Below are 14,601 nucleotides of genomic sequence, written 5' to 3'. Positions count from 1 at the left end.
CTGGCACCTGGGGACCAGCCAGAGGGGCCACATGTTTTCCCAGGGGAAGGAGGGACTAGCCTTGACCGCCACTGGCTGTGTCACACGACTCCAGGGGGCGCCATTCATACAGAGCCTGAAGGTGTGGACCTGGCACCGCCCCCATGACAGCATGGCCACAATTTCACATCAGGAGTAATAATCAGAGACAGGGGACACTGATTCCCTCCTGAGCTAAAAGACCCTTTAAGATGATGCTTACAAATCTCCTCAGGCGCTTTTAAGAATAAAGATGCAACAATCAAAGACAACAGAATTAGAAACCTGGAAAGGGCAGAATCAGAAACCCAGAAACCCGGCCTGTGTGCTTCTGAGTAGCTCCACAAGGCAACCTGAACAGAAGTGGAGAACCCCACTGACTGTTTTCAGGGTCTCCTCATATCATTCTGCAGGTGTTTTCTGCAAAATTTATTTTTAAAACATCCACATTAAAAAAAAAAAAGTGTGACTAGTTGTACAGTATGTCAGTGTTCATGGTGCGTCTTCCAAATTACTTCTTGTGGTCATGTGCGGTGGCTCACGCCTGTAATCCCAACACTGTGGGAGGCCGAGGTGGGCAGATCACTTGAGGCCAGGAGTTGAAGACCAGCCTGGCCAATATGGTGAAACCCTGTCTCTACTAAAAATACAAAAATTAGCTAGGCATGGTGGTGCACACCTTAATCCCAGCTACTGGGGAGGCTGAGGTGGGAGGATTGCTTGAGCCTGGGAGGCAGAGGTGGCAGTGAGCAGAGATTGTGCCACTGCACTCTAGCCTGGGCGACAGACAGACTCTGTCTCAAAAATAAAATAAAATGAAAAAAATTACTTATTGTTTTTCATTTAAAATTGAACACAGTATTTAATAATTTCAAGTAAAAATAAAGTACTTTTAACATTTTATTGTCAAAAGGTAACACTGCTGCTTCTCTGAGTCTGGCCAGATTGAGAAAAGAACTGGGCCAAGAGGAAAACAAGTAAGAAGCTACTATGATAGGATTCTTGATTTCAAAGAAAACAATCGGCTTCTCGCTCCCCCTGTCACATGGTTTACTCTGTAATTTTCACACTGGTAAGTGCGTCACCTTTACAGTTGGTTAGGACTGCCAGGCTGACGTCCCCATGAGAAGGTCCCTATTAATGCTAAATTCAGAAAACAATCCATGATGTGAAAGTATTGCATCAAACTACAAAGGCTCCCAAAGTGACATAACAACTCACGTGAGTCATTAGAAGCTCACATTTCACTGCGTAAGTCTGATATTTTTACATAGTGGTGGGCTCTCTGGATTGCAGGGATGCAGGAAAACGGGCCCATTTAGTATTTTATAATAACGCAGGTTTCAAAAACACTTGTTGGCCAGCCATCTATATAGAAAGTAGCAAATGATTCTATTTATTTGGTAGCTGCCACGAATAACTGCTTTAGAAGGGGATTTGTAAAACACCTGTAACCACAGTGAGTTACCTGTGCACTCAGGACCTACAGCATTCTGCAAGCCCCAACGCGAGCGCTTAAACCATCAGCCAGCTGGGCAGAGTGGCTCATGCCTATAATCCCAGCACTTTGGGAGGCCAACGGAGGTGGATCGCTTGAGCCCAGGAGTTTAAGACCAACTTGGGCAACACAGTGAGACCTTGTCTCTATAACAAATAATAAAAAAAAAAAAGGCCAGCACAGAGGCTCACACCTGTAATCCTAGCACTTTGGGAGGTCGAGGCTGGTGGATTACCTGAGATCGGGAGTTCAAGACCAGCCTGGCCAATGTGGTGAAACCCTGTCTCTACTAAAAATACAAAAAATTAGTTGGGTGCAGTGGCGCACGCCTGTAATCCCAGCTACTCTGGAGGCTGAGGCAGGAGAATCGCTTGAACCCGGGAGGCAGAGGTTGTGGTGAGCCAAGATCACGCCACTGCACTCCAGCCTGAGCTACAGAGCAAGACTTTGTCTCAAAAAATAAAAAAATTAGCCAGGCATGGTGGTGTGCACTTGTAGTCCCAGCTACTTGGGAAGCTGAGGCAGGAGGATCACTTGAACTCAGCCAGGAGTTCAAGGCTGCAGTGAGCTGTGATCATGCCACTGTACTCTAGCCAGGGTGCTTGGGTGACAGGGTGAGAGCTTGTCTCAAAAAAAAAAAAAAAAAAACAACCTCCAAAAACAAACAAAAAAAATTAGCCAGTGTTTACTCTCCCAGAACAGTCAAGAAACGAAGAAGGACATTGGGGCAAGAGAAGAGTGAACAGTGAGAATAGTTTGACGAGGAGACTGGGGCCTTGGCCTCCAAGATAAAAAAAAAAAAAAAAAACAGAACTGAAAACATTTCTGTTCATTTTTCAAAGACAATCAGGGTTAGAAAGGTGGGGTCTAACTAGCATAGAAAACCTTGCAGTTGCTTTTCTTTTTGTAACAAGATGACAGCCTGAGCAGCCCAGCCTTCTCTCCACTGCTCCTCCACCCCTGCAGGCAGGTATCTTTCTTTTGGTATTTTCTCTCTGTATTTGGCAGAAGTGTACACAGGACTGGGTACAAATGGCCAAAGCTGTCTTTTAAGAAAGCTAAAAGGAGCCAAATACAAGTGGTGTCCTAGGTGCTTTCCACACCCAGGTTTGGATGACTCACTGACCGAAGCTCTGACCCTCACTGCCAGGTAGGAGCAGGGAGGAAAGGGTGTGGGGGGAAAGCCTGAGCCGGCTCAAAAAAGGCGCTCAAAGCACCCATGAGAAAGTAAGCAAGCCAGGGAAGCCCAGAATGGACACCCCATAGTCCCAAGCCCATCACTGTGGGACAAGGAACTGGAGCAAAGGGAAGGGGGAAGAAAATGAGGACAGAGGCTAGAACAGACTGGCTGTGTTTCCTGGCACCCTCTCCTCCACCTGTGGCCTAAAAACACACGAGATGCTCCCGAGGGGTAAAGGCAGGAACAGTGCACTCTTGTCTCCTATGGAGTGGCGCGTTTAGGTAGAGAAAGGTAAGGAACCAGGAACTGTCCTCATCAGGAGGAAAGTATGGTCTGGGAGAGAGCTGGAGAGGAGTGGAAGGAAGGAGGAAAGGCAGGTGTGTGTGGAGACTGTGCCAGGGGGTGTGAAAAATGACAGCCCTGCCAGCTTCCTCATCAAACACAGTTCCTGGAACCTGAGCCGGGAGCAAGAAAAGGCTGAGGCCACATGCTCCTTGCCAGCAGCCAGCAGGTATACCCCTCGTTGGACACTGAACACCGGATCTGCTTCTTGCTGTCCCTTTGAGGACTGGGAGGACTGGAGAACACGTGTTTTGAGACAAAGTAGAGACAGTACAGTAATTTGCTGAGGGGGTAGGAGGAGGCCAGCATTCAAGGTGTAGACAGTTTGTTTAAATGCAGTCCAAAACCGGATGCTGCTCAATGCTTCTGGCTGGAACTCAGCTAGATTTTAACATTATACTCAAAAACACACAACGGCCAGGCACCGTGGCTCACGCCTATAATCCCATTACTTTGCAAAGCTGAGGAGTTCGAGAACAGCCTGGGTAACATGGTGAGACCTTGTCTGTACAAAAGCAAAAAACTAGAAAAAACAAAAATACCCCACAGAACATCTTCTCCGAATAACACCTTTGTTTGCAGGGTGGCTGCAGAGTCAATGTTTAACATGTGTACACTCAAGACTTTTTTCAAAGTTTTGGAGACAGTGCCTCACAGAAGCCTAGGGAGCCAAGGATCCATGTGGCTCTGAGTGACAGCAGAGCTGCCTACCAGGAGAAAGATCAGGTCTGTGGGCTGAGGGGCCATCAGGTGACTTCCCAGGCTCCTTCCAGCTCTAATGCTCTGTGAATGGAAAATGCTCTAACACGACACTGGATGTAGCCAAGTGCTCCATATAACATGATTTAGCAGTGGTGATGCTGAACATCCCTGGAAGCTGAGAGTGAAGCCCAGCAAAGGAAATTAATGGAGCTCAATGGGCACCAACCTTCATATAGTGTCTATGCATGTGGCTAACACGATTCTGTAGTCATTAAGTCTGAAATTAGCTAATAACATTCTGATCCACAGTGGTGTCCCCCCTTATCTCAAACTACTTCCAAACCTTCTGCAATGTGGACATGTGGGAACACAGGGAGACATGGAAGGTGCACTCTGCCCGCCTTCTGCCTTCACACAGAGGACACACTGGGCACACACACCCTGACCAGTGGGCAGCTGCACAGAACCGGACCCTGGCTTGGAACAGTAGCTCCATCTCTTATTCCCCATATGGCTGTAGGCAAGTTACTTAGCTCCTTAAAAGTAAACCTCAATTTCCTTGTGGCAACACATGGATGACATCACCCTCACAGGACTGTCATGAAGACTAGCTCTACCAAGAACATATTATGATAGGATACAGGGACTGCGCCAAAGCAGACACATCTATCAAGGTTATCAATAACTTTTAAGGGACAAGAGGCAGAATGTTTATATTTATATCTACCCCATCCTAACTTAAACAAACCTCCTGCTTTCTTGCTCAGTTTCAGATGCTACTAAATTTTAAACCAACACTGACATTTTGGCATTCAAAAGCCAGGCAATCATGACTGGATTCACAAATGGGAACACATATCAGGCACCTGCAAAGACATGGGCACAACTCTTAAAAAAGAAAATACTAGAGGAGGAAGATGGGGAGGTTGGGTGATAGCAGGGGGAGGTGGGAGCACTGAGGAAGGGGGCGAGCCAAGCCAATCATCAGATCCAGACCATCTGCTTTCTGAAAAGTGGTAACAGAAAGACTCACTTCTCCATAAACTCTCAGTAGGTGATAAACAGGTGGCACCCAAAAAAGGGTAGCAAAAGACATTGCTATAAGGGGCACCTTCTCTTGAAGATGCATTTTCTTCCCTGAACTGCTGTCATCATTAGAATGGTTGCTTTACTTGTCAGGCTTAAACTATTTTAACAGGGAGACAGTGGTATGAAAGGGCAGTACATACTTTACAAATCTAGAAATCCTGGTTCTCCTTGAGTCCTCCCTGGATAGGCACTCCTGACTTGCTACTCCTCAATCCCTGGATTCAAGGACCCACCACAGCAGAAAGAAATGCCGTGTCTGTGTGGCAAGCTCTGGTGACCAGTGCAGCCACTGAGAGTCCTATCGCTCCCAGCCACAACTCCCTCTGGCTCCCAGATTCCTCTCCCTCCCCAGGCTCCATTCTGCACACTGTTCAGGTATCCAGCGGTGGCTCCATGACCTCCCTCCTGCTGTTCCACCTCATCTAGGAGAAACATCCTTCCACGAGCTTCTCCAAAGCTTTGTGAATGCATTTCCACCTGGACACAGAGCACAGCTCACACCAATTCCCACAACCCACCCTCAACATCCTGTCATAAACCTCCTGACTACCTTGGGTTACCATATTTAGCGCAAAAAGAAAAACCCACAAAAAAAACCCAGGATGCCCAGAGCTAAATTTGAATTTTGGATAAACAAATAATTTTTTAGTAAATCCCAAGAACTACATAAAAATACTTATACTAAAAATTATTTGTTGTCTATCTGAAATTTAAATTTAACTGGTGTTCTGTATTTTATTCACCAATCCGGTACCATTTGGTTTTAGGCCCTATCTATATATTAATATTTTGGTTGTAAACTCCAAAAAGATAGGATCTCACTAATTTGCCCTTAGTTCAATAACACAAATCACTGAATACTGAGACTGTTCACTGAGAAAATTCAGAAAATTATAATTCAGATGAGAGTTGTATGGCCATTTATATACTAGAAGCACCTGATACAAAATTATTTAAAGTATATTCCTATCCTAAACTTCTCTTTAAAAATCAGCTTCTAGAAACTAACATTTGAAAAATATTTTTGGGCAGGCCGGGTGCAGTGACTCACGCCTGTAATCCCAGCACTTTGAGAGGCCAAGGTGGGCAGATCACCTGAGGTCAGGAGTTTGAGACCAGTCTGGCCAACATGGTGAAACCCCATCTCTACTAAAAATACAAAAATTAGCTGGGCATGGTGGCGCATGCCTGTAATCTCAGCTACTTGGGAGGCTGAGGCAGGGAGAATTGCTTGAACCAGGGAGGCAGAGGTGGCAGTGAGCTGAGATCATACTACTCCACTCCAGCCTGGGTAACAGAGCGAGACTCCGTCTCAAAAAAAGAAAAATACTTTTGGGGCCAGGTGTGGGGGCTCATGCCTGTGATCCCAGCACTTTGGGAGGAAGAGGCAAGAAAACTGCTTGAGCCCAGGAGTTTGAGAGCAATATAGTGAGACTCTGTCTTTTATTTAAAAAAAAAAAAGAAAAAAGAAAAAAGGAAGGTACTTTTGGGGTATCACTTTGACAATTTAAGTTTGTTACTTAGGATTTTTTCACACTTGGGTGTGAGTTCTTGGGGATGGACAGGTCGATGGGCTCCATGGAGCAGTCGTAGGGGGCTAAGGAAGAAGGGCTCAAGAAGGAGTTGTTTTCCTGCTTCACCTGGACCAGCGCCAGGCCCTTCTGACAGAAGTTTCTCAGAAAGGCTTACAATTGTAGTATAAACAGAAATTTTAAAACATTCTACCACCACTCATTGCTGATTTTCACAATCAACAGGGGAAGATGTGACTGCCTTAGTGAACTGAAAGAAAACAGCCAACCTCACAATTTGTAATATTTCTCTTTAAGAAGACATGGCATCCAAAAAAACTTCACAAAATTGTCAAAATTTAAAAAGCTGCATTGAGGACACTGGAATGGAATGTCAAAGCACCGAGCTCATTATGCCCCAATACCTTAATACAAAGTCTCATGTCTCTGGAGCCACCTCCCTGTTTAACCCAGTAGATAATCTGGCTACCACCTCCGGAAGGGATGAGGCGATGCCATGAGTGATCTGAGGGCCTGTGACCACTTTCACCTCAAAACGCCCTGGATGAACACTCAGTAGAATGCTGCCCTTGGAGGGCTCGGCCCCTGCACAAAGGCCATGTGGGTACTGAAAGCACACAGGAAATACAGCACCACCAGACAAGCTCGGGGCTTCGGAGACTGGGGAAGAAGCCAAGCTAGGAATAACTGGAGCTGTGGGAGATGGGTCTCGCTTTTGACCCCCACTCGTGGCTCCCCCTGCCAGGAAGTAGGACTCACTGCCTGGGAGCCCGGTGGCCCTCTTACCAGTGTGTGTGAGCATGTGCCTCTGTAGGGAGCTGGCCCAAGGGAAAACCCGGGGACAGTGGGGACAGGTGATCTTCTGCAGGCAGCTGGTGTACGAGTTCCGCTTGGCCCTCAGCAGCTTGTCTTCTGGGGGACTGCCCTGCTCTTCATCACTGGGCCCATGGTGGTCGGCAGGGGCTCCGGCCACCTCATCCTGAGTGTTGTCCTCCGCTGTCTGCAGAAACGGACTGAACTTGTTGGTGTCTGTGGTGGCCAGCATCTTCTCGATGCTGGCAAACTCCCCGCTGGAGTCCAGGTCCACCCCGCCGCTGTTGGCGCGGGGTCGGCTCCTCATCCCCCTTTTCCGGCCCCTCTTCTTCGACGTGCCCGCTGGGCCCTGCTCGGTGGGAGAAGCAGCCTCTGGGCTGCTGGCTGGAGCGGGAGGCTCACTAGACTCTTTTGGGCTGGTGGTGGCAGCGGGGGTGGCGGTGGTGGCAGCTTTGGGGACAGAACCTCCTAAGCTGTCTGAAGCCGTGGTGTTACTGCCAGTGCTTACGGGCCCTGGGTCTGCCACCTTGGTTTTCAGCAGGGTGGGGGCTGAGGATACAGATGAGATGATCTGGGCAATGGAGGCCAGCGGGGGCAGCTCTTCTGTCACGGGGGGCTTTGGCAAAAGCAGCGGGGGCTTGGGCCGCAGTGGACGCAGCAAGGCTGTGCCACTCAGGAGGGCTGAGCTGCCCACGAGTGGAGGGCTGCTGACCAGGGCTGAGGAGTAGATTGGGACCGCCAGCTGAACAGGCCCCTGCAGGGGCTGTGCTGGGGGTTCCGGGGTGGCCGCCGGAGCAGGGGCCATGGGGCTTTCCAGGATTCCGCTGGGCCCCAAAGTTACAGGAAGAGAAGGGCCGGGTGCTGGGCAGGGAGAGGGCTGCTCGCTGCTCCCCGCCTCCTCCTCAGGCTTCTTGGCTTCGCTGGGAGTGACCAAATCCTTGTCCCCTTTCCTGAAGTTCTTGGGGATGGACAGGTCGATGGGCTCCATGGAGCAGTCATAGGGGACCAGGGAAGAAGGGCTCAGAAAGGAGATGTTTTCCTGCTTCACTTGGACCAGTGCCAGGCCCTTCTGCGAGAAGTCCAGGGGCTCATTGAAGTCCACCGCAAAGCTACTGGCGGGCTCCAACTTGATCGAGACATGGGGAGGTGGAGGCTGGGTGGGGCCCCTGTGAAGAAAGCCGTTCTGGGGTTCCAGGAAGGCAGTGAGGGGCTTGCAGTCACCAAGGGCAGCGCAGCCACTGTCCTCCCCGCGCCCCGAAGCCTCAGCGGCCGGCGCCTCTGCGGGGCCCAGGCCGTCGGCGGCCAGCACGTAGCTCTCGATGTCCTGCTCGGGCACGTGCAGGTGCTGCTTGAGGATGTGGTGGATGCAGTTGCGCTTGGCCGCGAACGCGGCGCTGCACTCCTTGCACTCGAAGGGCTTGCGGCCCTTGTGGCCCCCGCCCAGGCCGCGGCCGCAGTGCGTGCGCATGTGGATGCGCAGGGCACGATAGTGCTTGAGGTCCTCGCCGCACAGGCGGCACACGGTGTCCGGGGCGCAGAAGGCGTCCACCAGCTCGGCCGCGCTGCTACTCACATACTCGATGTTCTTCTCGATATCCTTGCGGGTGGCCTTGAGGTGCTTCTTGCGCAGGTGCCGCTCGCAGTTGGCTTTGACAGTGAAGGGGTAGTGGCAGATCTTGCAAATGTAGGGCCGCTCCCCACTGTGCGTGCGCAGGTGGCGGATGAGCGCGGCCTTGTCGGCGGCGATGTAGTCGCAGATGTTGCACTGGTATGGCGAGATGCCCAGGTGGGAGCGCACGTGGGCACGCAAGACCCCCGAGAAGGCAAACACCTGGTTGCAGAAGCGGCAGGGGTAGAGCACCTTGCGCATGGCGGGCGTCTTCTTGCCGCTGGGCGCTGTCATGAAGGCCTTGAGTTCCCCCTCTGTGATCTCCTGCTTGATCTTGGCCTCCATGCTCAGCGGCAGCAGGGCCTCGATGATGCTGTCCTGCTCCAGCTGCGTCTTCATCTCAGGCTGGCCCGGCAGCTCCGCCCGCGGCTGCTGCAGGGAGAGCCGCGTGGCCGCGTGGGGCTGGGTCCCGGACTTGGACTGCAGCAGGTGGGCGTTGGAGGCCGCCTCCACTGAGCCTTTGAGGAGCTTCAGGGGCGGTGGCGGCAGGCTGGGGCTGATACAGCCCGGGGAAGCCTGCTGGGCGTTGATGAGAGGCGGGGGCGTGGAGGTGGCCACCACCGTCCGTGGTGTGACCAGGGGCTTTGGCTTCAGAGGGGGCATGTGCTTGAAGATCGCCTGCAGTGGGGCGGCGGGGGCCTTGGAGAAGGGCGGAAGACTGATCTGAGGGGGAGCCGAGGCCGCCATCTTCAGAATCTGCTGGATGTCTGCCAGCTCGATGGCCGACTCGCCAGAGATGGGCTTGACCACAATGCTGCTGTCAGGCTGGATGATGAAGCCCTTCTGGAAGGGCTGCAGGGACAGGTGCTTTATGCTGTCCTTGGTCGCGGGGAGAACTGTGAGAGAACCGCCTAGGGAAGCAGCTTCGAAAGGTGACAGGCTCAGCAGGTTGGTGCAGCCGGGGTCCTGAGGTAGCTGACACTTGAGTGTCTGGAGCTGAATTGCCTGGTTGTCATCCGGCAGGGGCTCCTCGGCGGGGGCAGGCCTGACGTCTTTGGTGTGCTGCAGGCCAAGCAAGGCCAGGAAGCCCTTCTGGTCCAGGGCGTCACCAGGCAGGGGCGTGGCCTGCGGCTTTTCTTGACCCTGGTCTGCCGCCACGTGGGTCTGCTTGTGCAGAGCCAGTGAGCAGAGCATGGGGAACGCCTTGTCACAGGTGTCGCAGACAAAACGGTGTTGCTCGCTGATGCACCTCCGCAGGTTTGTTTCGCACCAGGCCTATATAGAACCCACCGGTAAAAGCAAGGGAACACGTGAAGATTGAAAAAATAATCACTGAACGGAGATGCACAAAGTATTTGTCGTACATTTATCCCAGTACACAGCCTTTCCCCATAACATAAAGAGTTCCCAGCCTGGGCAATATAGCAAGATCCCGTATCTCTACAAAAAATAAAAAAAAAATTAGCCAGGTGTGTTGGCTCATGCCTCTAGTCCCAGCTACTCCAGAGACCGAGGCGGGAGGATCACTTGAGGCCAGGAGTTTGTGACTAGCCTGGGCAACATAGCAAGACCTTGTCTCTATAAAAAAAAAATAAGAAAATTAGCCAGATGTGGTGGTACATGCCTGTGTCCTAGCTATTGGGAGGCTGAGGCAGGAAAAGCACCTGAGCTTAAGGAGGTTGAGTCTGCAGTGAGACATGATTATGCCACACTGCACTTTAGCCTGGGCAACAGAACAAGACTCTGCCTTAAAAAAAAAAAAAAAAAAAAGTTGACCTTCTCCTGCTTGCTAACACACTGGACTGAATAAGGAAATCCACAAAGCATCTTAAGAATCATGTTTGCGTGATAACTGATATCAACCCACAGGGTATCTCACTAGAGATTCTGAAGTATAGTTAAGTAACAATACCACAAGGGTAGAATTAATTCTCTTTGTAAAAGTGGGTGCCTTGCAAAACTGAGGGCCAGAGATGTTGGAGAATCAGCTACCCTACCCCTCTATGATTGTGGAAGGGGGATGCTGCCTAGGAGGGGCTATGAGGAATGTCACCTGGGGGGTGTACACACATGGGTGTGTGCATATGGAACAATCCATTGAGTTTGTACCTTGTACACTTGAAGAACAACACTGTTGATACCTTCTATCTCAACTTTTTAAAATGGGGGAAAAAATAATTTCAAAGCAGTTTTAGTTTTATTTATTTATTTTTGAGACTGAGTCTCGCTCTGTCACCCAGGCATGATCTCGGTTCACTGCGACCTCCACCTCCCGGGTTCAAGAGATTGTCATGCCTCAGCCTCCCCAGCAGCTGGGATTATAGGCATGTGCCACCATGCCCAGCTAATTTTTTATATTTTTAGTAGAGATGGGGTTTCACTGTGTTGGCCAGGCTGGTCTTGAACTCCTGGCCTCAAGTGTTCCACCTGCCTTGGCCTCCCAAAGTGCTGGGGTTATAGGTATGAGCCATTGTGCCCAGCCAGTTTCAAAGTAGTTTTAGCAGGTGCTTTATTAGCAGTGAATATATATGGCTCTTTTCTTATTCAGGTCAATAATGACCCAAATTGTTTTTAATAGAAACCACAACGCTGGAATATTTAGCTGCAATGCAGATAGTAAAGAAAGATTTTTTTAAAATCCCACGAATTCCGATTATCATAGGACTGGGGTGTTTTACAATTCACAACTTTTATGTTATTTAAAAAAACTTTTTTTTTTTTTTTTTTTTTAGACGGAGTCTCGCTCTGTTGCCCAGGCTGGAGTGCAGTGGCGCGATCTCGACTCACTGCAACCTCAGCCTCCCGGGTTCAAGCGATTCTTCTGCCTCAGCCTCCCAAGTAGCTGGGATTACAGGTGCGTGCTACCACGCCTGGCTAATTTTTGTACTTTTAGTGCAGACAGGGTTTCACCATGTTGGTCAGGCTGGTCTTGAACTCCTGACCTCATGATCCGACTGCCTTGGCCTCCCAAAGTTCTGGGATTAGAGGCATGAGCCACCACGCCCGGCCCTAAAATTTTATTTTATTTTTGAGACAATCTCTCTCTGCCACCCACGCTGGAGTGCAGTGGCACGATCATGGCTCAATGCAGCCTCAACCTCCTGGGCTCAAGTGATCTTCCCACCTCAGCCTCCCAAGTAGCTGGGACTACTAGGTGCACACCACCACGCCTGGCTAATTTTTAAATTTTTTGTAGAGATAAAGTCTTGCTGTGCTGTCCAGGCAGGTCTCAACCTCCTGACCTCAAATGATCTTCCTGCTTTGGCCTCACAAAGTGCTGGTGTTACAGGTGTGAGCCACTGGGGCCTGGTCTACAACTGACAACTTAAACCTCAAAGACCCAAGAACGGGCAAAAGGCACAGAAGAGCTAGACTGTTGCACAGTTCATAGGATATTCAACCCCAAACAAGACTATGCACCTTTCTCAACCCAACAACCCAAGGGAGACCGAAAGGGCCAACGATAATTTTAAGAAAAAAGGTGTTACAAAAAAAGACAAAGCCCAACCGACATTTTAAGGAAAGAAACCTCAGGGAGAGGAAGTTTCCATGGTCTAACTGTGTGGACCATGGAAGGCAGTTGCTGGTTGCTTCCATGGGCTGATCAGAATACCTGAGAAATGCGAGGAAACTTCCTACAGGAGAAGTCCGTGAATCCTAAGTCGTGGAAGCCAGCAGGAATCGAAGGGTTGTTCTGTATGAAAGGTCTGCCCATTGCATCCCTGGGAAGTTGTTTGTGGACAAGCGCGTTGTGACGCAGCAGTCCTCGATGTGTTCGAAAGGTGACACAACAAATGTCACATCTAGGAGAGGAAAGGGAGAACATATGAGGCAGAAAGGGAGAGCATATGAGGAAGCAGTTAAGTCAGAGTTTCCACTCTTCCAGACTTAAGTTTTTGTTGATTCATTTCAATTGAGTAAAATAAAAATGATATGATGTCAAGAAGCCAGGCTGCATGGTTAGCACCAAAAACCTCTTCCTTTTAAAAAAATTGTATTCTATCAACTTCTGGATACCAAATCTTTGAAGGCAGCACAAGATGTACGTACGACCTAAACACCCACAGTCTGAGCACAAGAAGACAGCTGGGATCCTGAAGCCACCGTGGCCGACCTGCTCGCTCTCGCCTCGATCAGGCATTAGTGGGATCATGTCAGAGGTTTCTCTCTCCCTGAGTTCACTGGATTCTAATTATTGTAAATGTTTAAAAGTCAAAAGAGCATACATTTAAGTAGTATCTAGGGCAATTAATCAGCATCCCTGGCATCTGATAGGGATAAAAATTATTAAATTTTCCAATCTAATTAGAAGTGATGGTGATTGTGCATTAAGTTGTGGTATTAGCATCATCATTATCTGAATGATAACCATGGTCCTCATGGACTGAGCCCAGGCGCCCTGACAGCTCAGCCCATATGACAACCCCAGCAGGCAGGTGCGTATCATGACCCTCATCTTCCAGATGAACACCGGTGATCAAAAATACGAAGCGATGTGACTCAGGCCACACAGCCAGTAAGAAGCACACATAAAATGTCAGCCTGAGTTCCTGCTCCCACCCATGCTTATCACAAGGCTGTCTCCCCTTCCTTGAAAGACTCCCACAGAGGCAGTCCACTTCAAAATCTGACCCTTCATTTCAGAGATGATCTTTGACATCCTAAATGTTCTGGGCCACACAGATGCATAGCAAACACCACTTTATAATATTGTCTCTGCTTTTCATACCAGTATTGTCCTCTAGGTCTTCACTGAGAACCATATTAAAAATTTTACATCAGTGTGCAGATGGGTGGATAAAAACAAAATACCATCGTTATGGTATTATCAACATCCCCTAGACTTGCATGGAATGTAGTAGCCACCAAAGCCACATGTGGCTATTCAAATTTAAATTAAAGTTCCTCAGTCACTTCAGCCTTCTTTTAAGGGCTCAACTGCATCGGGAAGCACAGACACAGTATGTTTCCAAGATCACAGGATATTCTGTTGGACAATGCTGTATACCAAGCATCATTCCATGTATTTACGTGTGCAAGCGTATCTGACCCTCACCACCGCTAAGGTAGCTCCTTTTATCACTGTTTTAGCCAGGCAAAGCCACTTGCTTACGTCCACACTGCATGTACATCAGTGAAAACTTTTTTGAGTTGAGAGTCTTCCCTGGAAATAAAGAGATAACGAAGTCAGCCACGAAGCAGCTGTGCTCACTTTCAGGAAGCACTGAAAGGAAGAAGTGCCAGTATGTGCCGCCCTGCTTGCCTTATCACGCTGTAGCGGGCACAGCAGAACCCGGTCCTGCTGTGCATGCTCCTCCCCTGGCTCCCCTGTTCAGGAAGGGCCTCTCCTGAGCACTCTCCTGTCACTGCTCAGCTACCTTTGGAACCCCAAACCCGGGTTTCCATGAGCCACTCAAAACACAGCGTTCCTTTTGAGGGAATTCTGCTGAGCTCACCACTGTGGTCAAGGCCCAGGGAAGGGACAGATCTGGATAATGAAGAACACCTTTAGGGGCTGGAAGTCCTCACACTGCGGGCCCAGATGTCAAAGTACCCAGCGATCTAAATCACAGGCCATGAGACAGATCCTGCGGGGAAGCAGAATGGACACAGCCCCTCTGGGTGAGGTTCTTTCTGGCTGAAATACGTTCAAGCTCTGAGCTGTGCACACAGAGAGGACAGTGACCCTTGGAGGCAACCACAGCCTCTGTCCTGGAGATAGAGCTCCTTCCTTCTCCCACCCCCACTTCATTTCCCCCATGCTCAAGTTCAACTGCACCCTCCCCATGGTCACCAATCCATCACCTCGCCACCACTT

The 14,601-nt window shown here is 49.8% G+C and overlaps 1 protein-coding gene across 15 annotated transcripts in view; it reads right to left on the bottom strand.

Moving 5' to 3' along the window:
* The window catches only part of RREB1 (ras responsive element binding protein 1), a 143,905-nt gene that overhangs the window by 12,874 nt on the left and 116,430 nt on the right, over positions 1-14,601 (bottom strand). For all 15 annotated transcript variants that reach the window (XM_009450456.5, XM_518223.9, XM_001164032.8 and 12 more), the window contains 2 exons: positions 12,397-12,586; positions 7,148-10,058 (listed from right to left, as the gene is read on the bottom strand). In XM_009450456.5, the coding sequence (XP_009448731.1) occupies positions 7,148-10,058; positions 12,397-12,586 (3,101 nt within the window). The remainder of the gene's footprint in view (positions 1-7,147; positions 10,059-12,396; positions 12,587-14,601) is intronic.

This window comes from Pan troglodytes, chromosome 5 (genome assembly GCF_028858775.2).
Source record: "Pan troglodytes isolate AG18354 chromosome 5, NHGRI_mPanTro3-v2.0_pri, whole genome shotgun sequence".
Taxonomy (NCBI): Eukaryota; Metazoa; Chordata; class Mammalia; order Primates; family Hominidae; genus Pan; species Pan troglodytes.
The sequence above is the reverse complement of the archived record's forward strand: the minus strand, read 5'-3'. Positions and strand labels throughout refer to the sequence as shown.